The sequence below is a fragment of the Papaver somniferum genome, chromosome 11, assembly GCF_003573695.1.
Source record: "Papaver somniferum cultivar HN1 chromosome 11, ASM357369v1, whole genome shotgun sequence".
In the NCBI taxonomy this organism is placed as follows: domain Eukaryota; kingdom Viridiplantae; phylum Streptophyta; class Magnoliopsida; order Ranunculales; family Papaveraceae; genus Papaver; species Papaver somniferum.
Genome location: NC_039368.1, coordinates 73635027 through 73659311, shown reverse-complemented (window position 1 = coordinate 73659311; position 24285 = coordinate 73635027). Strand labels below are relative to the sequence as shown.

Sequence of the window (24285 nt, the reverse complement as noted above, 5' to 3'; positions counted from 1 at the left end):
TTATTGTAAGCTTTCAAACCCTCAAATGCACATTTTATGTTAAATACTCAGTACACATATAAGTCTACTTATACTTATATCCACCTTATATTGTTTTTTCATAACTTCACAAATCTGATCCTTGTTTTGATCATGCTATCAACATCATATCAATAACTAATAGCAACAATGGAACTTTAACTTTGGTGATCATCACCCTGAGGTTACTGATGCTACTTTATATGCGTGAATTTTTGTTCATCCAATTTGATTAAACATATTCTTTTGGTTTCATCCTTTGTTGGTGGTGTTGTGTTCGATGTGGGTTTGAATTTTTTGTTGTTGTTCTTGAATGGTGAATATGAGTGATATATTCGAATTGCTAAGGACTCTACCTTGCTTCAATTATGACAGGAGGGGCTTATTGTTTCTAGTTAGCATTTTTCCGTGCTAGAAAGGGTTTACATTTAGTTGTGCAAGTCTGATCACAATTGTCTATTTGTCAATTGCTTTCAGTTTTTATTTAAGATATTAAATTGGGACATTTTTTCTGTTCACATGGAGGGGATCATTGCTAGTGGAGATCGTATTTCAGATCCTTTTATTGATTTCGACTTCTAGTTATGGTTTTACTTGTTTTTTTTGCTTAGTGATACATTTGATTTATGTTGTTAGTCGTCTGATTTTCCCAACCAATGCCTTCAGTACATCTGATGAAGGTGATGCAGATCCTAATTTTTTTTATATGCAACGCAGTACAGGTTGATAAACTAAGGAAGGATAAGACTCACAAAATGGATGTAAATGCAGTACACTGGAGTTCTCAGGTCTATTTTATTTTTCTGAATTAAACACACTTCATGATGTTAAAGAGACCTGTCCCTGGCCTTATAATGATTACTTGCATAAACTTATCATGCAGTGTAAATTTCTGAATTAAACAAGTACCTTATATTTATGTTCAGATACACGTGGTTTTAGCTCATTCCATATGGGTTCTTTTCACTGTCTATTATTGTATCCTCCTTCGCATTTTGTCATTAAACCAATCAAATATTGACTGCTCATGCTTGGACATTCTATCAAAATTCTAGTCATTGCATTTTTCACTGCAACTGAATATCAGATAGTTTTTCCATAAGAATGCAAAGCTCTAGAAGTGTATCTCTTGAATACTTTCTTTCCAGATTCGTTATAGCATAGCATACAAATAAATTCACAACTATGAACAACAAGGAACTGAAAACTGTTCTCTTGAAAACAGGTTTTCAGAAGGTTATTGCTGCCTATGAATGAAAAATTGTTCACGGTGCGCTCAGCCATCAGCTCAAGCAGTTTGTGATAGATGGAAACAAGGGTGTTCCTGAAACCAGAGTTGATGATGCAGAATTTCAGGAGAATGATGTTTATGCAATTGCTATGGAGTAAATCATTTTGCTGGTTAACTGTGCTTGTCTTCCAACTTTATTGTCAGTTAGGACTTAAACTTATATTGGTATGAACCCATAATTTAAACCCTTTTTTTGTAATTTGAACCTAATGAATCAATGAATGTTAAATGGAAAAATTATTTGAGTCTACCAGTGTAAGTTTGATTTGATTCTCATTTAGTTTGTTTATTGTTTTGAGTTTGATTTGATTCTCATTTGAATTCGAAATTGAGTTTCATTTGATTCTCATTTGAGTTTCATTTCTGTTTGATTTCATATTTAGTCAGATTCAGTCAGGCCAGACAGTCAATCTGAATCTATGTTTTTTTATATTCAGATTTATATCTATGACTGATTGAAGTCGGTCATAAAGTATTGACAGTTAACACCGGTCGTTGATATAAGATTTTCAACGACCCGTAGAGACACGTCATAGGTAAAAAAAGACGCTCAAACGACGACCCTTTACCGGACCGCCAAAGCAAGTCATTTAACTCGTATCTATGACTTGCTTTGGCGGTCACGAAACTGCCATTTTCCACTAGTGTCAGAGACGTAAGGAACGCAACTGTACCTTGAATCAGTGTGAGATTGATTAGGGTTCAACTACAGTCCAGTCCGAAGTTCATTGGTAGTAGGATAGTGTCTGTAGCGGCTTAATACAATGTGGTGTTCAAAGCTGGACTAGGTCCCGGAGTTTTTATTCATTTGCGGTTGTCCTCGTTAACAAAATTTTGGTGTATGTGTTATTTCTTTTCCGCATTATATTTTGTTATATAATTGAAATATCACAGGTTATCCGTTGTATCGATCAATTAGGAAATCCAACCTTTGGTTGTTGATTGAAATTGATTGATCCTTAAACATTGGTCTTTGGTACCATTCAAGTTACTTCTCTTATATTCAATCGGGCTCGCAAATTTCTATTTGCTGATTGCAGATTGAATTAAGAGTTAGAGATATAAACTCTTGTACATACTTTTTTCTAGATTGAGTCTGACTGTCTAGTTCATTCTCTAGAAAGTATATTAGAGTAAGTCCTCTCAGATTGCCAAACGAATTGTTGGGTGTGGTTGTTATATCCCCGCATTTTCATAGATGACTCTTTCCAAATATGCCCCTATTTATGATAGTAATATTACACTAAATTTAATTTAATATTCCTAGTTTTCATCAAATGCAAAGGGTAAAACAAGAAAGAATAGAGATATTTATAAAACCCATACAAATTTCCCAAGGCTCTTCCTCTATATACCCCCAGAAACTCTAACGATACCCCTTGATCCCTATATCCCGCAACCTATCTTCCTACCCCATCAAACTTCCTGATATCCTATTTCAAAAAAAAAAATATACGAATAACAAAATACTTTATCTACTTTCCTCTTTCTTCATGGATCTTAGAAGAAACAATGGAAACACCACTTATTCTTTTTCTTCTTCTTCTTCTTCTCTCATTCGATCTTAAGTGTAAAATCTCTAATTGAAAATGTCTAATTTCTTAACCTGAAATTTTACCCCTAAAAAACAACAACGAAAAAGAACTGTATCTTTTCATCTTGATTTATCTTCTTCCTGTTAAAAATCAAAAGAAGGTATTTAAAACAATAATTTCTGATCTTCTTCCTAGTTCTTTCGCATCTTCTATCTTCTCCTCTATCTGATTCCCCTCCGCAAAAAAAAAAAAAAAAAGAAAAAAAAGAAACATACATCGATTTTGTAGTTTATAAGTATTATAACAGTGATGTTTGTGCTGGTGAATGGTTTGATGGGTAAATCCATGGGATGTGGTGGTGTACATGCTTGTGAGGATGAGAGTAGATATGTTGGGGAGTTTAAGTGGAATGTCAAACATGTTATTACCATTACATTAACTTGAGGGTAATTACATTAACTTGAGGGGTTTGAGTATAGATTGCTTTGTAGTATATGATATTTATTGTTTAGGCCGGTTCCTATGGAAACTGGCTAAACCCTCCATTTTCCATGCCAGCTGGCCTGGCAAACTGGCCGAGGCACTATGGGAGAAAACATAAGCGATCGAGTCTCCACCGAACGGTTGAGAAAATACCGACCAGCCTTAAGAAGACCGCTAGCGGTCGAGACTCGACCGTTAACGGTCTCTTTAACACCGGTCGGTCTTGTAATCGTCAGTTATCAAATAGTGAAATAACGGCTATTCCCCCCCCCCCCCCACGTTTCCCTATAAATTCACCCCATTCAATTCAATTTAATCACACCTAATTTTCTCATTAACTCTATCTTACTCACTATTTTGTACCTTAATCATATGTTTAATTTTTTTTTCAACTCAATGGATATGGATTCTTCTGATGAAGAAGTGCGTATTCATATGGATTGATTTGAAGAACAACAACGAATATTAGTTCAGGAGTTGAATCAAATTGATGATGAGTCAGATGAAGATAAAGAACTAACCAACAACTTGATGCAGCTATATTCATCGAGGCAAATACCTAGAGATCCAGAGCCAAGAGAAGTCTTCACAAGAAGATATACGTATCGGGTTGGGATGAATGGCACGAGAAGCTGATGCACAATTACTTTCTTCCTGACTGTGTGTTCTCTGATGAAAATTTCCAAGGCCGATTCCGCATGCCCAGACATTTGGTGCTAAAGATTATTGGTGAGATTTGTCAGGTAGAACCTCAATTTAATTATCAGTATGATGCACTGAATATTAGGGGTCATAGTCATGAACAAAAGGTTACTTCGACCTTGAGGATTTTAGGATATGGCAGACCTCCAGATTCTAATGATGAGTACCTTCGCATTGGAAAAAAAACTGCATACAAGTATCTTGCGTTGTTTTGCGAAACAATGATTAATCATTTTGGTCCTACCTATTTACGAAAACCAACTGATGCAGATGTTAGAGAAATATTAAAGCAGAATCAGGAAAGGGGATTTCCTGGAATGCTGGGTAGTCTTGACTACATGCATTGGGTATGGACCGGTGCCCTACCTATTGGGACGGTCAGTATAAGGGTCACTACGCAAAACCAACAGTGATTCTTGAGGATGCTGCTTCTTATGACTGTTGGATATGGAACGCTTTTTTTGGTCTCCCGGGATCTCAAAACAATATAAATGTTTTACATAAATTGCCTTTGTTTGAAGATTTAAAGTATGGAATTTCTCCTCAGGTAAATTTCAGTATCAACGGGAATCACTACACTCATGGTTATTATCTGGTTATTATCAACGGCACGCTTATAAATCCTTCACTTCATCCATTTCAAACTCACACATCACTTCTCTACAAAAACTTGTCTACTTTATGGTTAAATTATGGATGATCCTAGATTCACTGAAGATGAATATTTATCTCTTTATAGAAACTATGTGATACACTACCGGAAGAGAGGTGAAGAATGACGGATGAACAGTTTACCTAGTATGAGTTATTTGGGTAAAATTCATGATGCCTTATGCATAGAGACAGGTAATCCTCATAATCGGGATCGTGCTGCTTTGTTTTGCCGATTCATGGATATCAAAAAAGAGCTTATGGATTTTATAGCTATGAAAAGTATTGTCACCCGATACCGTCTTAGAGGTGAGACTAATGCTAAATTGGGAATACGAACTCGAGACGAGTGGCGAAGATGGAAACGAAAAGATTTCAAATACGAAGCGCATTACCAAATTCTTAAGGAGTTTTTAATAACTTGTATGGGATGTTAAGCTTAATAATGTTTTCATGGATGTTGTCAAGTTTAAGTTTTAATGTACTGCAAAAAAATTAGTTTAAGTTTTAATGTAATGAAAAAAGTAGAATTTGTAATGAAAAAACCAGAACTATTTCATTCACCATAACCAAACTACTACATAATCATTAAAATTAAAGCTGATACATTAATTAATTAAGTGACACTACTTCATCATCGTCTTCATCATCCTCATCTTCAGCTTGAACCCCAAATTGTTTTTCCATGTTTCTCTTGTTTCTTTTTTCTTCCGATTCCTCTGTTATCCTGTCCATCTCCATCTCCCATACCATCAATTGTCTAGCATTCATTTTTTCGGTGTCTGCATTTAGAATCTTATTCTTGTCATAATCAGAAGCAAATTTTTCTTGAGTTAGTTGATGTATTTTCATCTCCTTAGTCAAGAACTTGCGATCTACAACTCTTTGTTTTTCGATGACCTTCTGATGCTCTATCAAAGTTTCAATAGTACTACTACCTCCTTCACTTTCTTCTCCTTCTTGGGCAGCTTTTCTCGTTGTTCTTACATGATTTCTTCCTAATAATTTTCTCTTAATTGCAATATTGACATTCAAGTTGGAATTGTTGTTTCTGGTGGTTTCTGGTGAAGAAAATGGATTATCTGAAGGGGGATGAGATGATTGAGATGGTTATGAAGCTGGCGTTGAAGGTGAAGAAGTGTGTGGTGAACTTGCAGGTACATTCTACATGTTTGCTAACACTTCTAGATTATATTTAGGCAACACTTTCAAAATATGATAACAACTTTCATAAGAAAAATTGTTCCCATGTTTATGGTGCCAATCAGTTCGGCACTTTCTTTCGACATCAACATCGACAAGGCCGCTCTCTCGACCACGAGCAGCTTGCATTAGAGCAGCGACATACAAGGAAACTTGGGCGTTGATTGTAACAAAGCGACCGGACAATCCATTTGCATCACGCTCGTTGATGTTCATAGTTTCGTTTCGAAAGTTAGCAAATATGTTATCCCACAACTTGGCAGATTGTTAACTGGCACCATCGATACTATCTTGTGTAAAGAACACATAGTTTCTGCAAATGCTTTCATCTTCGTCTACGGTAAATTTTGGACCCCTAATCTTCTTCTTTTGTTGTTTAGATTGAGTATTAGATTGAGACATATTAAAGAAATTGTACAATACAAGTGAATGAAATAGTTAGATGGTGAAATTTTTTTTAGATTAACAAATGTGAAGAGTAGAGAAGAGAAGGTGTGAGTTAAAGTGTTAGAGGAATATGGTATTTATAGGGGGGGGGGGGATTATGGCCGTTGGATCAGATTATACTCAGCGGTGCAAACTAAACCGGCCGGTCTTATAAAACCCGATAGCGGTGCAGTAAACACCTAACGGTGTAAACTGGACCGAGCGGTCGAGACTCGGCCGCTCGGTGGAAACTTGACCTGGCCTGGCTAAGTGGCAAATTTCCCGGTTTTCCCTCTCCATAGTGGGTGCTTAAATGAAAAACTCTTTGATTTGCCACACCCATAGGAAAGGGCCTTACAGAGTCTACATTATGCAATTTGATTTGTTAGTTTCAATTTCAGTATAAATTTTTCATAAGAAACTAAATGAATCCGGTAACTTTTACAGTTAACAAATGAACTTGAAATAACCCCAGAAAAACACAAGCTTCAGAACTCTCTTGCAAAATGATTATTGCTGCTTTTCAGTCACCGGAATTACGATGTGGTCGGGCCACATACTCTAAGTATGTGGACCTCTTCTTTTATTTACACGTAATAAAAAATTAGTTTTAACTAAAATCATATCCTACTTTTCTCCCCAAAGACATGAAAACTACTTTTGTTCTAAAAACTAACCCTCTTTGAATCCCCAGAAAAGCAAAAAAAAAAACTAAAAATTTCCAAGAATTTTCATGGTTTAAATGCTCACGATTCAAGGAAGTTTCTTTTTCATAGATTATACAGGAGGGAGTAGATGTATCAAAAATTCGTGGCTTTTTCCAAATTTTATACTAACTGAATTTTAACTGTTTTTCCAACTAACAGGGGGTATCACTAAAGTTTCTGGGGGGTATACAGAGGAAGAACCTTTCTTAATCTAAGAGTTTGCATCTCAATGCTCAAAAGTCAAAATCTTCTTTCTCGAACTCCCAGTTGTCAACGTTAAAGTTTTGTCTTTGATATGAATCGATTCATATAAAAGCAGAATCTTCAGTTTCTTCAATCACTGAGTAGAATGTTATTTTTGTGGGTTTTTCTAAATTCTTTCAATTACAGTATATGCTAAAGTTACATTGCGAATCTATGATTCTTATCTTTTGTGCATCTATATTTAATCTTGCATTTCTGATTCGGTTTTTGGCTTTCAGGACTAGATAGCAAGGACGGACCAGTTGATGATGTTATGGTAAGTGGATTGATTTTTATTTTGGGGATAAAGAAGTTGAATTGGATTGAAGGGGGACAGAAAATTGGGAAAGTTTGGGGATGAGAAGCAGTTTGTTAAATTAATTAATGCTTTTTCCATCAATGTATACATTTTCGTTAGGATTTTACTAACACCAGTCCCATAATGCATTCGTCTAATGTGCATCGAGGATGAGCCTTCTCAAATTGCGTCCGTTACGTTTAAAAGAGTGCTCTTTTTCTTTCCGTACGTATGATATTCTTCCTTCTCTCCGGGTCAAGCCAGTAGTAGTTTGGTAAAGTAGATGAATAGTTGGGTATACCGAGTAGTGATTGTAAGTGTATTAATCTTTTAACATGCAAAATTCACAAAACCAGGATATGTCGCTAGTTTCTGAGTCCTTATGCAAGTGTTAGTCGTATGGTATTTTGGGTATAGCTGTCCGATGCATTGGTAAATGTGGGCATGTGGATGTCTAATATTTGAAGATTTTTCTTATTATCTATAAGTCTTATACTGTGTTTTTGGTATGAATCTTTATGGAGTATATGAATCAGATTTTCGTGTGATTCAGTTTCAAGGATGTTTAAGTCAGCCTACACCCTTGATAGAGCTCTTATGTTGGATGAGTGCAGACCTTGACGTGGGTAATATGCCCTTCTACATAAAATTCCTATATCTTGGTCGCACTAGACTTTAAGCATTATCCTTTTATTTTGAGTTGGTTCTTTCATACGGACATCAGCAAATAACCTGAAACTTATTATTCAATGTGTTCATACTTGCTTAATTTTTTCCTACCCATTACCTTATTTTTATTTTTACGCTCGAAAATTTAAAGACTGATATATGTACACATTGTTTTCCTTCCAATAGGAATTCAACTGCTTAGAGGCTGCCATCCGAAGTCTCCCTTAAAGGTACATACTGTTGTATTGAGAGTTCTACTCTTTAAAATTTTTTATTTGATTACGTGTGTTCGGTTTGGTAAGCGTATTTAACTGGACTAGTTAGGAGTTACCGAAATAGGATTATATTAGTTGTGTAGTATTGATTTGGTTTCGAATATTTTTAAGCCTAATGATCATTTTGGATCCTCATAAGAAGTGAGAATACTAATACACCATCTATTGTATCTTTCCCTTAACTGGATTTTTAGTTCAGTTAAGGGAAGGAGTCTTCAACATGTTCAGTTCATCGTACCCAGATAATTAATCAAGCCTAGCAAGTGGGTTGAAAGTGTTGATTTCCATTTGTTCTGAGACAGGAAGACCGCAAGTGGGAAGATCCAGAATGTGTTGGCGGCCACAAGTGGTCTGTATCAAGCAAAAAGATTCAGGTAGAAAACATAAAATGACCACAAGTCAGAAAAAATTATTCTTTATTGCCACATTTTAAAGCGACATCGATTTCTTTTAGATGAGCTTTTGACTATAAGAAATCATTGACCTATTAAAAAATGACCACAAGTCTCTTTAAGTAGCATTCCGAAGTTACAAAGAGTAATTGCTTAAGGCATAACGATACATATGTTTGAGTTGTTTTCCTGTGGCATGTAAGATAATTACCTCAAAACTTCACGAGGACCAAGTGCAGTAGGCTAAATATTTAAATTAGCAGCAACACTAAAAGGATATATTTGCAGGATGTATTGGGAGGGAAATACTTTAGGGTGGAAAAATGATCCTGAAGAAGCCCTTTCTGTAGCTTTATGCATGAATGACAAGGTTGTTACTCTCTTATTCTCTTTGCTTTTGACCCCTACCAGTAATTTTCCACTGTAAAGCAGGTCTGTTAACTGATATGTAAACCTACATTTCCGCAGCATTAAATAAACCATAGGGACCAAAATAGATACATAGGTTATGTGGTGTATGTGTGGTGTGTATGTGCATGTATGCATTCTTCATCGTCGTGTTTTCTTCTTTTTCCAGTTTACCTACCAACAAAACATAATCATAGATGCATAATGTCATAAGCATATAAGAAGCAAGCTTCCATCCAAAACTTGTTTTTCTTCTCCATCATCCTTCGGCTGATTCTTACTTTTAGTTTTATTTCATTCTTTTCTTTCATTATCTCTATTTTTCCAGTCCAGTTATTCATAATTTTCAATCATTATAAGTTTCTTGATTATGTGTTTGCCTACACTAAAGAAAACTCTTATCTTCGGATATGCAGCAGTATATACAATAGAATTCCAGAACAGAGGATTGCCGCATGCTCACATTTTACTATGGCTACATCCAAATAATAATCCAAGATGGCCGAAGATGTGGACCGTATTATTTCCACAGAGTTGCCAGATAAAGACAAGGATCATGTATGCTAAGTCATCACGTCCATCTAGGCTGCATGGAATCTCTACGATCATGAATGGGTTAAAATGTTTACATCCTCTCCTTGGTTTGTATAAGAATCAGTACCCTTGGTTTGTATAGAGAAGTTGTTGTTGCTTTTTCCAGTGAATGCAGCAAGGCCAAGAAACAAGTTTCACCTGTTAAGAGTGCTTGCAAGACTGCAAAGAGCCCTCTCAAATCTGGAAATAGTGGACTTAAGTCTGCAATTATGAATTGCAATGGGTCAGCTTCTAAATCAGCTGACTTGAACATAGACCTTTCCATTTGGCTAGTGATTTTCCCTACCAATGGAAAGATTTGATTGATGCAAAGGTTTCAACCTCAGATGGTGAGTTATCTGCACCAGCAAAAGGAAGCAGCAAGGGTGTCCAAGCTGAAAAAGTTAAAGGTTCTGCTTCAGTCACTGCAAAAGCTACTTCGGAGCATGTGCGGATGATGGGTGGTGCTGAAGCTAAGGGGAATTCTAATCCCTTTATCGTATCGGGTTACCTCGGCTTCATACCAGACAAAAAGCAGACGGAGACAGGAAAACTAGGAGCTAAGGAAAAGAGTGAAAACCCAGTCTTGACAGGTGACAAAGATGGTAAGTGGGAAGTAGCTTTAAGCAGAAAATCCCTGCTAAGAAATCTACTGATGCTAAGAGCAGAGAAACTTCTGCCACAGTGAGCACTTATAACACATTCATAGTTTTGAACTCCCGAGACAAAGATGGAGAAACATCTATGATGATGGAAGCGAAGAGTTCGTTGAGGTCTCTGACAAATATGCTCATTATTTGAGATATGAAGAAAAAGCCGGAAGGAAAACCGACAGAGAGCTTTCAAAGCTCAAATGGAATGGGGAAAATTCCCGATAAAAGTAATCTGGAAAATTTGGGTAAAGGCCAGAGATCCGTAGCTAGAAAACACAAGTAACTTTGTTCTCCTTTTCCAGCATGTTTGGTTTTATACTTTTATGTTTTGTTTGTGTTGGGGAGTTCGATTACGGACCCTCTGTCATGTTTTGCTTGCTTTGTTGTTGTTTGCTTTGCAAGCACCCTTTGTACTCGCCTCTTCTTGTATTCCTTTTTTTCAATGAATTGAAGCTTTTAAGTCAAAAAAAAAATATATATATATCCTGGTTAACGTTACCTGGGATAATGTTTTTATTATGACTTATCTCCCCTTTCCCAGGTTTTATATATATATATATATATATATATATATCCTTTCAATATCTCAAGACTCAAGTTCAGCCATAATGTTTTTCTCATTATGGTTTTCTTCTTTCAGAGTATTGTAAGTTATTCATCTCCTTAGAATACAGGTAGTTGGGCACCATAAATCAATTGATTTGCTGGATTTGTATAATAAGATATTTGATAAACGTAGTGTACATGTTTTGCAGAAAATTTCCTCACAGGAACTTTGTAGAAAATGAGATTTTCTATTTAAGAATCATATTTCCCAAGGATCTCGCGCTCGATACAAAACTTGGGATACTAAAAATTAAAAGCTCACCCGACACAACGTATAAAAAGGTAATCTCCCGGCGCATAACACAGGTTAGTTCCAAGTTGAAGTTAATTCTTTCCACACCGAATACCCACTCGAAGCTTGAAATACACTGATATATGAGTGCACCATATACTGAGAGGAAGTATATGATATTATTTGAGTGCACCATATTTTAGGCTCCTTGCAGTACTGAAGCCTAAAATGCTTTCATACATGACAGAAGTTAAAAGGTTGGGACCTAATGAGGCATCAGGTGGTGTACAGTGGGCCCTTGGGAACAAACATATTCGGATATATAGGAGAATTTCCTCTTCAACAATTTTGTACAGTGGCAAAATAAAAACCTGTAGGAAAACAATACTAGACAAAGGCTTACATTCTTGATCCCTGCATATCATGACAAGGTGGTTCAGAGTCCAGATCATGATCACCTACATCTCTGTCAGAATCGAAATCGTCCCCAGTAGTGGTGGACGCCCCAGGTGGGGGTGGGGATGATGGTGGTTCTTCTGTCATACGAGTATGAAGACCAGGCATCCTAGTAGCATCGACCTGTTCTTTCTTCTCTGATTTATCATCATCGGGTGGTGGCAAAGACGATCCAGCAAGAGGAGCAGCTGAAGTACCAACGGTGATAGGCGTCTCCAGTCCAGGTGGAGGTGTCCAAATAGCAAGCACATGTAACCTCAATCTAACTAGTAGTGCTTCTGGTGAGCCCTCGTACCTGAGGGAAAAGAGAGAGATCGGGTATCCAAGGAATTCTCTCCATTTGTTGTAGCGGCTGTGTAGTGGATCCACACTTGTCAGAGTTATAAAGCCTAACTACTTGAGAAGATAAATTAAATACCTACTTGATACTTTGGCTGCCAGTTGAATGAATAGCTTGCAAATTGGAGACATTGGTGGTTAAAAAATAGAACAGCATGTCCTCGCACGAGATTCAATTTGAAAAGGCCTCTAAAAATATTATGTTCAATTAGCGGGTTCACAGAATCCTCGCACCTAGTTTTGTTTGTGTTTTTCTCCTCTAATTAAAGCAAAGCAAATTCAAGGGTGGTATATATACAAGAGTACCTCTATTATCAAACTGAAACCAGCAAATAATATCCACATACAAAAATTAAAACGAGCAATATAACTCAGGGTCTGTTCAAAAAAGTAGGGGGGAGTTGCAACTTACCTGGCTAGTTTCATCATTCACCTGATACTTCGCCACACACATGAACATCAAAGTAAGTTATGTAATGGCTAATGGCTAATGGAGAAAGGAATATTCAAACCTTGGATGTTTGGATCGCGGTAGCTATTTGCATTCACACTGGAATAGATGTCCACTGAGTTTCTAAGTTCCAGTGAAGAACTTAAAGGAGTTATAGCAGAAGGTGTAGAAAAAGGTGAGCTTTGGATTGACTCAGCAATATTGTTACCACTAACAGGGAATAGGGGTTGCGAGACAGGTTGAGAAGGTGCTGGTGAGGGAAGTCCAGGTGGAGTAATATGAAGTGGTGGTGGAATTGGAGGTACATGATGTTGTTCATTTGCTGGCTTTTTTTAAATCAAATGCGGAGTTCCGACTTTGAACTCAGGATGAGTAAATCTTGAACCAAAGCGACCCTTTTTATGTACAAAACCTTCCTGCAAAAAAAAGAAGCAAAAGCAATTGAGTTACATATGAAAAAAAAGAGTAACTTTGAAGTAAAAACAAAAAAGAGAGTTAGAGATTACATATGATTCAATGGCCTGTACAAAGTCATTCCATCTTGATGGAAAATACTGTGGAACAAAGCGTTGCTTTTTTGGTAAGTCCCGTTGGACCAGTTTCTTCTGCTTACTTGAAAAATGGAAACCACTAACATCAACATTGAAATCAACCCATTTTCTCGCAACTTTTTGGTTTATAGCGTGAAAGAGCTCCAAGATAAACGGATCTACGAAAGTTTCGCCTTCTTGTGCAGGTGCATCAATAACTAAACAACAGGAAAAAACCTTTAATGTGTTTCCACTATATTACAGATCTAATATGTTTCCAGTATTGGCTTAAATCATCTGATAATAATACCTTGAGATGGAGATAGCACTCTAGGTTCATCTATCGCATCTTCGTCGGAGGCTGCACAAACGATCAAAACAGAAGAAAAAAAAAAAGAAAAAAAAAAAAGTTAAGCATACATCTTTACTTCACCTTCAAACAGTTTATATCTAGATCAGGTAACTTACAGTGATTTTGAGCACCTCCCACTCCGTCATCATTTACGACGTCTTCAGAGACTGCACAAATGATCAAAACAGAAAGAAAAAAAAGTTCAGCAAACATCTTTACTTCATCTTCAAACAGTTTATCTCACTAGAATCTAAAATAGGTAACTTCATCTTTACTTCATCTTCAAACAGTTTATCTCACTAGAATCTAAAATAGGTAACTTACAATGATGTTGAGGAGCACCCACCTCGCCGTCAACATTTACCACAGCACAAATGACCAAAACAGAAAAAATTACCAAATACACATTGGGAAACCTCATATTGACTCACCATAGATGATCTCGACTGCTTAAATTAAACAGAATACATAGAATCCAGTAACGGAAACTACTTCAAGACTTGATACCGAAACTATGCATATCATACAGTCAATCCCATTTACCTGCGTTTGTGTTCACATTATTAGCTACTGGTCAATACCTACTGCATAAAATATATGCAAGAACAATACAATTCTCTGAAAAGGATGCATAGACTATGTGCACCTGATGTAGCACAATTGATCACATCAGGCCCTAGAAATGCAAGCACACAGTGGTATACTGGTATTTGCACTACCAAAGTACAAGACACCCAAAGCCACTAGGCGGCCTCATGCAAAGTCTGATACAGGACATCAATAACTCATAGGGATTCCTTATACAGGACATCACGGTTAAGCTAATCGATTATTATTCATTTAGGGTTTGTAAATAAGGTAAAACGAAATATATAAACCCTAATAATTATAAATATACATATATATTCACTTAGTACAAGTTACCTAAATCTTTACGGACAGGCTCCTCGTATTTCTGGACTTCTTCTTCTGGGGAAGAAGAATCTCGTTCTTCAGAAGCTGTAGACAGAAGATATAATTCATTATTTAGGTTTTCAGAAATCAGATAAATTAGAATTTGAGAAATCAAACGATCAAATTTCAATCTACCTACTACACAAAAAAAAAAATGCAATAACACAATTGACTACAATCAACACATCAGGCCCTAAAAAGTGGTATACTGGTACTTGCACTACCAAAGTAGTGAACACCCAAAGCTACTAGGCCTCATGCAATGTCCGACGCAGGGCATCAAAAACTCTCACTATTATTCATTTAGGGTTTCTGAACGAAGGTAAAATTTACACCTACGGCTCAACATAACTAAACAACCAATCCTTTAATATATACATATATTCACTTGAACAGTTTTAGAATCTGATTCAATTGAAAATGCGTGGTGATAATATCCATGATTTACTCTTGTAGCCTTTATCTTGATGGAAATTTGATGCTTATATTAGTAAAGTTTTAAAGATAATTAAGGTTTTGAAAAACCTATCAATTAGGGTTTGAATTACCTTTCAATTGCCTAGTAGTGCATATGAACCGAGACGAAGATGGAAACCTAAGAGAGAGACGACCAGGAAGGTTTATGTCGGTTAATGTGAGTACCGGGAGAGTGGCGCTTTTATATCTAGAGTTTTGAGTAAGCCCGCCCATCGGCCGGTCGGTTTTTGGCCAACACCCGGCCACCGAGCCGACTATAGGTCGGTTTTGAAATTCTCCTAGTCGGATCGGTCGGTCTCAATTTTTTAGTCGGTTATTATCCAGCATTCAATTCAACGTAGAGAAATTTATCTCTTGATTTCATCTCTTCAATTAGTTTACTCAATTTATCTCATCAAACAAACCTAATAGAGATTCATCAATCAATTTACTTCAACGCACAAATACATTTGTCCGATTAGAAAGCACGGCAAAATTAAATTTAAAAAAGAAAACACTATGTAACATTCCAAATTTCGGGCCTGGATTCCAATCCAAATCCAAACCTAAAACCAGAAATGTTACTTTAGAACGGTTTTTTGGGCACTAGCCCATTTTGGTGAAGGACTACTCATTTATGTTGGAGATGGATATTTGAAGTAAAAATGAGCAACCCCTTAACTTTGTTTTTTATTAATACCAAAAAAGCCCTTTATAATTAAATCAGTGTTAGTGTAATGATTAGTTAGTGTTAGTGTAATGATTAGTTGGTGATTAGTGAGTTATTAATAAGATAGTTTTGTTAGAATCAGAATTATTGAGAGAGTAGAAGAAGAAGAAGAAAAGATGAAGAAATATAGGTTGAACCCAAAAAAAGTCTTATTTTGAGTTTTCTAAATATGATACGAGTGATTCTTGTGATGATACCTCCTCCTCTGAATCAGAACCTCCTTCATCTCCTAGAGTATTTGTCAATACTTCTAACGATCCGGGTATGAGTTATTTGTTAGATGATGAATGTTTTCTTCCCAAAGTCAAGCTAACGACCCAAATGATGAATTTTCTTAGCCACAACCAGAAGATGAATATATGGGTACTCAGGTATGGCCCAAACTTAGTTAATGTAGCTTGAATTGTGCCAAAAATTGGGAAACTGAAAATTTCAGTAAAAAATTTCGGCTAGGTCAAAGTGGTTCGGTTACCTGCATTGTGAAGTAACCGAACTCTTTTGTATGTGCAGTTCGGTTACTTGAAGTAGCAGACGCGGGTAACCGAACTCCATTTTAATGGAGGTTTTTCAGAGTTCGATTATATGTTTCCATAAAACGTTGTCGAACTATTTGCATAGAGTAGACATATAATAGTTCGGTTTAATATAGTATACTATCGTGGATGCCGAACTTATGGTTCAGTTTAGTCGTGTGAACTAACTTTGTTTCCGAACTCCTAAGGAGAAAATTTTTCATCAAATTTCGGCAAGCTCGCAAAAAAAAATTGGTGAAGAGATAACCGAACACCGAGTTCGGTAAGGCTGATACATTGTCAAACTGCTAAGTGTTTCTTGTTTGTGGACGTCATTGACGTTGTGTTATTTCATCCTATTTTTAAACTATGTAAAACTCTTTCGGAATGCATTTATAAAATTTTCAGAATTTTCCGAGTTATACAAGTATTTTAAAACAATTGTTTATCATTGTATTAAAACAAGAAATTTTCTGACAGATTCGACTATATTGAAGTTTTCCTGTTTAAAAGTAATTTTATGACATGTTTTAGGCTTTGGTGTCTTTTGTAAACTCTAAGATCTTTGGTTTTCCTTTTTAAAATGGTAAATCAAAGATGATCTTGAGTTGTGAGTGATTTTATATGATTTTTACAAAATGGACTATCTCTGTTTTGATTTTCTGAAGTACTGATCAACTACACGTTTGACTGTGGTAAAAAAATGCTTAAGATAAAATAAAAATTATAGAAAACTTATGACTAGTATTATATTGATCTAGGATTTATACTTTATAATCAAAATTATTTTTGAATTTGAATCGTGTTCAGTAAAATTCTTGGAGTGAACTGACGTATGTTCCCGTTTTACATTTTTTCCTCAAAAACATGACACTTTTGGATTGAATCTGGAATGTTTATCGGTGAATTTAAATTTTAAGCTAAATTAGAGCTTTGAGTTCCTGTGGTTTAAAAATCATGTAAAAATAACGGTTAGATCTTCCTTAAAGAATTTTTATGTATTCGCTGCGATAGAATTTCTGAATTGAACATAAATAAAAATTAGACAAAGAATTAGTCGTTTGTGCTTGAACCAAGTGCCTAAGTACGGGCTTTATTAAAAGTAGGGCGATTTTTTGGTCACTATCCCATTTTGGTGGAGGACTTCTTTGTGATTCAATTGTCCACCCTACATTATAAGGGGTGTCCTAAATGATTAGTGAAGACTAATCTGCCCTTATCCTAATTAAGGTTAAAACTAATCCTAATAACCCACTAATCCAACCCATTAAATTAAAACCTAAAAACTAACTGATTCACATCAGTTTCTATTCACTTTTTTCTTCATCTTCTTCTTATGTTATTTTCCTCTTCTTCGTAGGCATCTACGTTAATTGTCGATTTGGAAAAAAATTATCGTCGATTAATCCATCTTTATAAATAATGCGCACCAAGCAAACACCCAGATTTCCAGGATTGGGTCTGGGACTCGCAAATATAGCGAATCTCCCAAAAAAAATTGTAAATTGATAAAGAACTTGAAGCAAAGTTGAGTGGCCAAATCAATCATCCAACAACAAAAAAGAAGTCTGATTTGAGTAAAATGCAAATCTGCGGGTAATTTCCTTCATACCCATTCCTTTTAATTCGTTTTTTGTTGAAGAACCGATTAGAAATCATCGAAACCAATTGAAAACGGTAGTTACAGTAAACATTTCGGCTAGCATAATTTTTAAAAACCTAGTTTTTTTGTAACCGAACTTTCAATATGAAGAAAAAATCGGCAATGTCGCAATTTTTATGAATTCTTAGGTAACCGAAATGTGTAGTTCTGTAAGCTCGCAAGAAAACTTTGCGTAACCGAACTCTTTCTTTACATGGGTAATTAGAGTTCGGTATATTCGATAAATTTATATAAGTGACCGAACTTTGGTATTATATAGTTCGGTTGATTCGCAATTTCTAGGGGGAACCGAACTTCGGTCTGTCAACACCAAATATGTAGTTCGGTTACTTCGCAACTTACACCAGTTAACCGATCTCTTAGTTCGGAACGTTACTTGGCAACTTATATACCAGTTAGCCGAACTTTAGTCTGTTAACACCTTGTGTTTGATGTAGTACCATGTTAAATTTTATTTTATAAGAAAATATTTTGTTTAGCTAATAATGTGGTTTTCATTCATTAGGAGAAAAGGAAAAATATCTAATCTCCGCCTATATGAAGATTTGAGAACCCCCACCCCTCGTGGAAGAATACATTTGGATTTCCGAAACCGTGGTACTAAAAATGCTAAACATGGAGGGGGATCGTTACAGGAAGTGAACCAAGAGAATGTTCGTAATGTAATCCAAAATGTCAATCAAGAGGTGATTGAGGAGAATATAATTGATAATGTTACTGAAGAAGAGAATGATGCCGAAGAAGAGCAAGGAAATGAAGACCAAAGAAATTAAGAGTTTGAAGAACAAAGAGAACATGTTGAAGATGTAGAGGAAGAAGACCAAGTACAGGTCAAGGAAGGAGAAGGACAAGAAGAAGAGGACGAAGAGAAGGATGAGGAGGAAGAGGAAGAAGAGAAAGAAATTGTTCCTGTTAACGAGAAAACAAAGCCGAAGCCGCCTTGTGATAGATACTCACACATTCCACCTGCTAAGTTGTGTTTTTCATCAGTGCGCCCAAATTATGGTACTCCAAATGATGGAGGGGCAACATTGTTTGGCTACAAACACTCATGGACTGCGAAGATCTATGCGACAAAGGTATTCTTAACTAACAAAACGATTTTTTTTTAGATATATTTCGTCAAGTATTAATAATGTGATGTTCTTTTCTTAGGATCATAATGATGCAATTCTTCTTATTCGTCGTCAAATGGCGGCCGCTTGGGATCTTTCCAAGGAGCGTGCTGAGTTTCAGGCAAAGGTTAAAGAATGTGTGTTTTGGGGAGCTATTGAGCTCCAACATGTGGATTTTGACGTTGTTGCCGTATCCTCATTTCTCGAAAGACATTATCCCGAGACATATACAATGCGTCTCCATTTGGCGAGATGGGAATTACTCCCGATGATTGCATGAACATCATCGACCTACCCGTGGAAGGTAAATGTCTTCGAGAAGGCTATGACCCCTCGATGATTTATGAAGCTCTTGAAGCATTAGCTCTAAATTGTCTAGGATGGAATGCAAAAAAAGACCCAATGTGAGTTTAGACGTGCTGTGAAGTCTCCTAAACGTGGTGATGAGTATAATCCCAAAAAAGCAGATGGATCCTCGAAGAAGATGATCAAGAATTTTAAGTTGGTAAAGTTGAAAAAGCATTTTAAGGGACATCTCAGAAGGTGAGGAAGGGAAAGTTGGTCATGGACGAGGAGACGCTTAAGCACCATGTCACCGCTTATTGGTTATATCACCTAGGAATTGTCATTTTCCCCGACACTTCTGGAAATAAGGTAAATACACATTATCTACAGCTTTTAGAGAATCTCGATGAGATGAAAAACTACTCTTGGGCCACTGGGGTGCTTGCATTTGTTTTAGGAGAGATGAGCAAAGGGTTGAGTATTAAGACAACTCAAATTGGAGGTTACTTAACTCTTATTCAGGTGACCTTTACATTATTAATTAGCAAATTATTCGCTAAAATTTTCATATATGTGGTTGATATTTTTGTTTTTCGCATAGGTTTGGATCTACGACCACTTCCCTAAATTGGGATTGGCTAAGAAAAGGCCAAATTATCCCTATAGCAAACCTACAGCAGGAAAATGGGTGTTTTTGGACGCACAAAAAAAGTCAAAAGAAGAGAAGTTGGCTTCTTCGAGGGAGATATTGGATGATATAACGGTTAACGATGTGGTATTTCACCCATACGATGTACCCGATGATGTCCCTGTAGATGAAGATGATTTGAATGGTTACTCTGCCGTCTTAGCTTACTATGGACCAATTTGGCATCCTCACGGCTATGCAATATATAATCCAAGAAGAATACTAAGACAACTTTCTTGTGTCCAAATGGATCCCGATGTGGAGAATGAAAATTTCACTTTGATGGTTCAAGGAACAAAGAACACCGAGAATTCCGTTGTTCCAAAACATGAACCAAATCCTGCGGTAAGACATTGGAATGAACAAAACCAGTAAAACTTACCTTTAGGTGATTTAGTACCTTGTGATGAAGATGAAAATTCATATGAATAAGATTATATGGAGTTTTATCAAGAAATTAGTCATCCAATTATGATAAATAGAAAACAACAACAAGTTATTGTTGATAAGGTGAAGGCGAAGGCAAAGGAGAGGGAGGCTAAGAGAGCTCAAAAAGAGATGCCAATTTGTGGATAAGAAGCCATTAAGTTATCCTTTTGATAACCGTTACGATTTTGAAAAGGATTCGTATGACGTTTATAGGCAAAAATAGGTTTTGTGATAGCACTGATTCCTTTGCCTAAAAGTTGGACAGTTACAACCTCTAGCATTAGGGGGATTAGCCTTAACATATGATCTTGGTTTCACAACTTCTTGTGATGCCCAAATAAGAACACCATGAATTTTATCATTCCTTATACGAAAACGACATCTTCTTTCCAGGTGACCTTTATTTCCGCAATAGTAGCGAACATAAGGAATGTTCTTACCTCAATCCGTAAGTGATGACTTTGGAGGTTGATATACTTTGCTTTTTCGAAACTTAACTTCCGGTGAAGATATTTCACTTTTTACATCAGTGAAAACCTTTTGTTGAGAAGAATCACTAGCCTTGAAAATTTTTACCTCTTTGCTAATACTTGGAGCATCTATTCCCTTATAGACCAATCCTCGTGTATCACGATGAATTTTACTTGCTCCTAGCATAGTGGTTAATTTTCTTGAACTAGTATTGAAATTTTTCAAGTCAGCTTCCATCATCTTGATTTTCTCGAGCGAGACAAGCACTTTCTCTGTCATCAAAACTAATTTGTTGAGAGATAAACCTTGCTTCAGATTCTGCAAGTTTCTCTTCCAACAAAAATTACTTTTGATAAAGATTATCACATTCAAGTGACTTCATACGTAGGTTTTCCTCAGAATCCTTGAGGATCGATTCGTTAAAACGATTCGAAAAATAAACACCTGCATAACATCTTCTCAATTTCTTGTTTTCTCGACAGAGAGGAGTCAGAAGAGGTGAGACATGAGAAGTTGTAATCTTCTTCATATTTCACAAATCCAAAAAGTTAACATACTCTGAGCCTTCCTCATCAACATTTCTATCAATATCTGAATCACCTTCATCAGAAAGTTCATCCAATTGTTCTTCTAGGAGAGTTTCCCAATCACCAGTTTTTACATCAAGAGAATGATTAGATAATGACTTAGATGTGACAATTCTCTCAGGTAAATCCAAGCTTTTAGAATCATCTGGTAATTTCTGAACTGGTACGTTATTAGAGATAGACTCGCCCATAATCATATCGCTACAAACACAGACTTATAATGTCTTTAATGTGTTTGCTTGCTCTGATACCAATTGAAAAAGCGAGGGGTCTAACAATCACACCCAATATTTCGATTAGCAATCTGTATGGACTAACTCCGATTTACTTTTAAGAGAATCAACTAGACAATCAGACTCAATCTTAATAAAAAGTATATCAAGGATTTAATATCTCAATCTCCTGATTTGATTACTCAAACAAATAGAAATCTGCGAGTCTTTATCAAATACAAGGATAATAAATTTGGATGGTACCAAAGACCAATATCCAAGGATAAATCAATTTCCAATCAACAACCAAAGGTTGGATTTCACTATTGATCGATACAACGCACAGCCTTTGATATTTCAATTATATAACAAAATATAATACGGAATAGAAATAACACAGAGGAAACCGCAAATGCAGAAAATCCCCGGGACCTATTCCAGATTGAACACCACACTGAATTAAGCCGCTACAGACATTAGACTACTACAAACTAACTTCGGTCTGGACTGTAGTTGAACCCTAATCAATCTCACACTGATTCAAGGTACAGTTGCGCTCCTTACGTCTCTGATACCAGCAGGATATTATGCACTTGATTCACTCAACTGATCTCACCCACAACCAAGAGTTGCTACGACCCAAAGTCGAAGACTTGAATAGACAAATCTGTATTACACAAACAAGTCTACAAAATAGATAAATTTGTCTCCCACAGATAAACCTACAAGTTTTTGTTCCGTATTTTGATAAATCAAGGTAACAGGAACCAATTGATAATCCGAACTTATATTCCCGAAGAACAGCCTAGAGTTATCAATCACCTCACAACAATCTTAATCGTATGGTAGCAAAACAAGATATTGCGGAATCACAAACGATGAGACGAAGATGTTTGTGATTTCTTTTTATATCTTTCCCTATCGAAGATAAATCTCAAGCCAATCTTACAATTGAACTCGTACGATAGAAAATGGAAAGATCATATCGCACAACTACAAGAGAAGTAGTTTCGTCTGGCTTCACAATCCCAATGAAGTCTTTAAGTCGTTAACCGACAGGGTCTCGAGAAGAAACCTACGGTTAAAGGAGAAACGACTCTAGAAAAACCAACTAGTATCACACAGGAGGTGTGGGGATTAGTTTTGCACAGTTGCTAGAGTTCCTCTTATATAGTTTTCAAATAAGGGTTTGCAATCTATGATAGCATAGTAACAAAGCATTCAATATTCACCGTCAGATGAAAAACCTGATTTCTCCAAGCTAATATCTTTCAACCGTTAGATCGAAACTTATATTGTCACACACAAATGAAATACATTTTATTTAGGTTGAGTAATCGTACCTAAACGTGTACTTTTGGTTGGTTCACAAATGGTTGACCAATGGTTAGCCATATGAGCACTTTCATATTAACAATATTCATATTCTTCACAACTAGTTCAAATGACTTCAAAAGAACTAGTTCAAGAGTTGTTCAATTGCTTAGATCTTTATACATAGACACAATTGAAACAAAATCGGTTTGATTTACTTGAATCAATTCATGAACAATATATCCACGGTTTGCAAAGAATTGCACTCCTTATTGATTTATTGTTTTGAGTTCATGAACTACCGATTAAAAGCCAAGAGGTTGCAGATTTACTTGAGAGGATTCCAGAACATTAAGGATGATGTACCAGGTGAATTTCCATAAATTTCAGTCGTCAAAGAAGAAACATGGATGTTGTACTTTGATGGATCTGCTACTCCTAGCAACGATACAGGAGGAGCAGGCGTAGTACTGGTTTCTCCATCTGGTGAAGTATTCTCACATTCACTTAAGTTGGACTTCCACTGTACCAACAATTCAGCAGAATATGAAGCTTTATCGTTAGGACTATCCTTAGCTAAACAAGCAGGAGAAATGCATATGGAGATCAGAGGAGATTCAAAACTTCTAGTCAATCAAATGAATGGAATATACTCTCTCAAGGAGATAACACTTGCTCCATTTAGAGCCGAGGCGTAACGGCTCCTGACTCATTTTGCTGACGCAACCATCGTCCATACCGGCCGGACCAACAATAGACACGCTGATTGCTTGGAAACTCTCGGCTCCAAATTACAATTAGAAGGGTCAGAGAAAGCTATCATAGTGCAAAGACGTGTTGTATCATCCACATGGCTTATTCAAACTGAGGATGCTCAAGCAAACGACTGGCGAGCACTCGTCTTTCATGAATTGAGCAGTTCCATTTCAGAAGGGAAAGTCAGCCTTAAAGAGTTAATAAATTTCTTCCTGCTTCATGGGGCCATGTACTCAAACATGATGCTTCTCTATCGCGGTGCCTTGGCGACGAGGAAGCGAAGGAAAAACTCGAAAGTGTGCACGAAGAAGTATGTGGACAAACACTGGTGATAACACTTTACATAAGACTTCAAAGGCTCGTGTACTACTGGCCCTCCATGGAATCACAGTCAAGAACTCTACAGGGATCTTTTCCTAATTGTCAAACGCCTCCTTATCATCCAGAGGCCCTGACACTTCATCGCACCGGGGACTGGAGGAAGCCTTATATCGAATACCTTCGAGACAACAACTGACAACCAGAAAAGAAAGATGCAATCAAACTCACTCAGAAAGCTAAGAGATTTGTCTTTCTTGACGGGATCCTGTACCGCAAAAAATTTGTAGGAGACTTGTTGA

At 36.5% G+C, this 24285-nt stretch overlaps 1 protein-coding gene and 1 long non-coding RNA gene across 3 annotated transcripts; one reads left to right on the top strand and one right to left on the bottom strand.

The window, feature by feature from the left end:
• The first annotated feature begins 7547 nt into the window (after positions 1 to 7547).
• Positions 7548 to 10940, top strand: LOC113320259. 2 transcript variants are annotated; one of them, XR_003346002.1, is made up of 5 exons: positions 7548 to 8183; positions 8413 to 8456; positions 8804 to 8875; positions 9182 to 9263; positions 9718 to 10940. It is a non-coding gene; the product is annotated as an uncharacterized LOC113320259 (long non-coding RNA). The 2 variants fall into 2 exon arrangements; XR_003346001.1 differs by having other exon boundaries at positions 7548 to 8456.
• Positions 10941 to 11676: 736 nt separating this feature from the next.
• LOC113324558 lies at positions 11677 to 15137 on the bottom strand. Its single transcript, XM_026572872.1, has 6 exons — positions 14996 to 15137; positions 14418 to 14492; positions 13610 to 13660; positions 13452 to 13502; positions 13118 to 13359; positions 11677 to 13027 (listed from the first exon to the last, which is right to left on the bottom strand). The coding sequence occupies exons 1-6, from the start codon at positions 15135 to 15137 to the stop codon at positions 12944 to 12946; spliced, it is 645 nt and encodes a 214-aa protein (XP_026428657.1). The 3' UTR covers positions 11677 to 12943.
• Positions 15138 to 24285: the final 9148 nt, after the last annotated feature.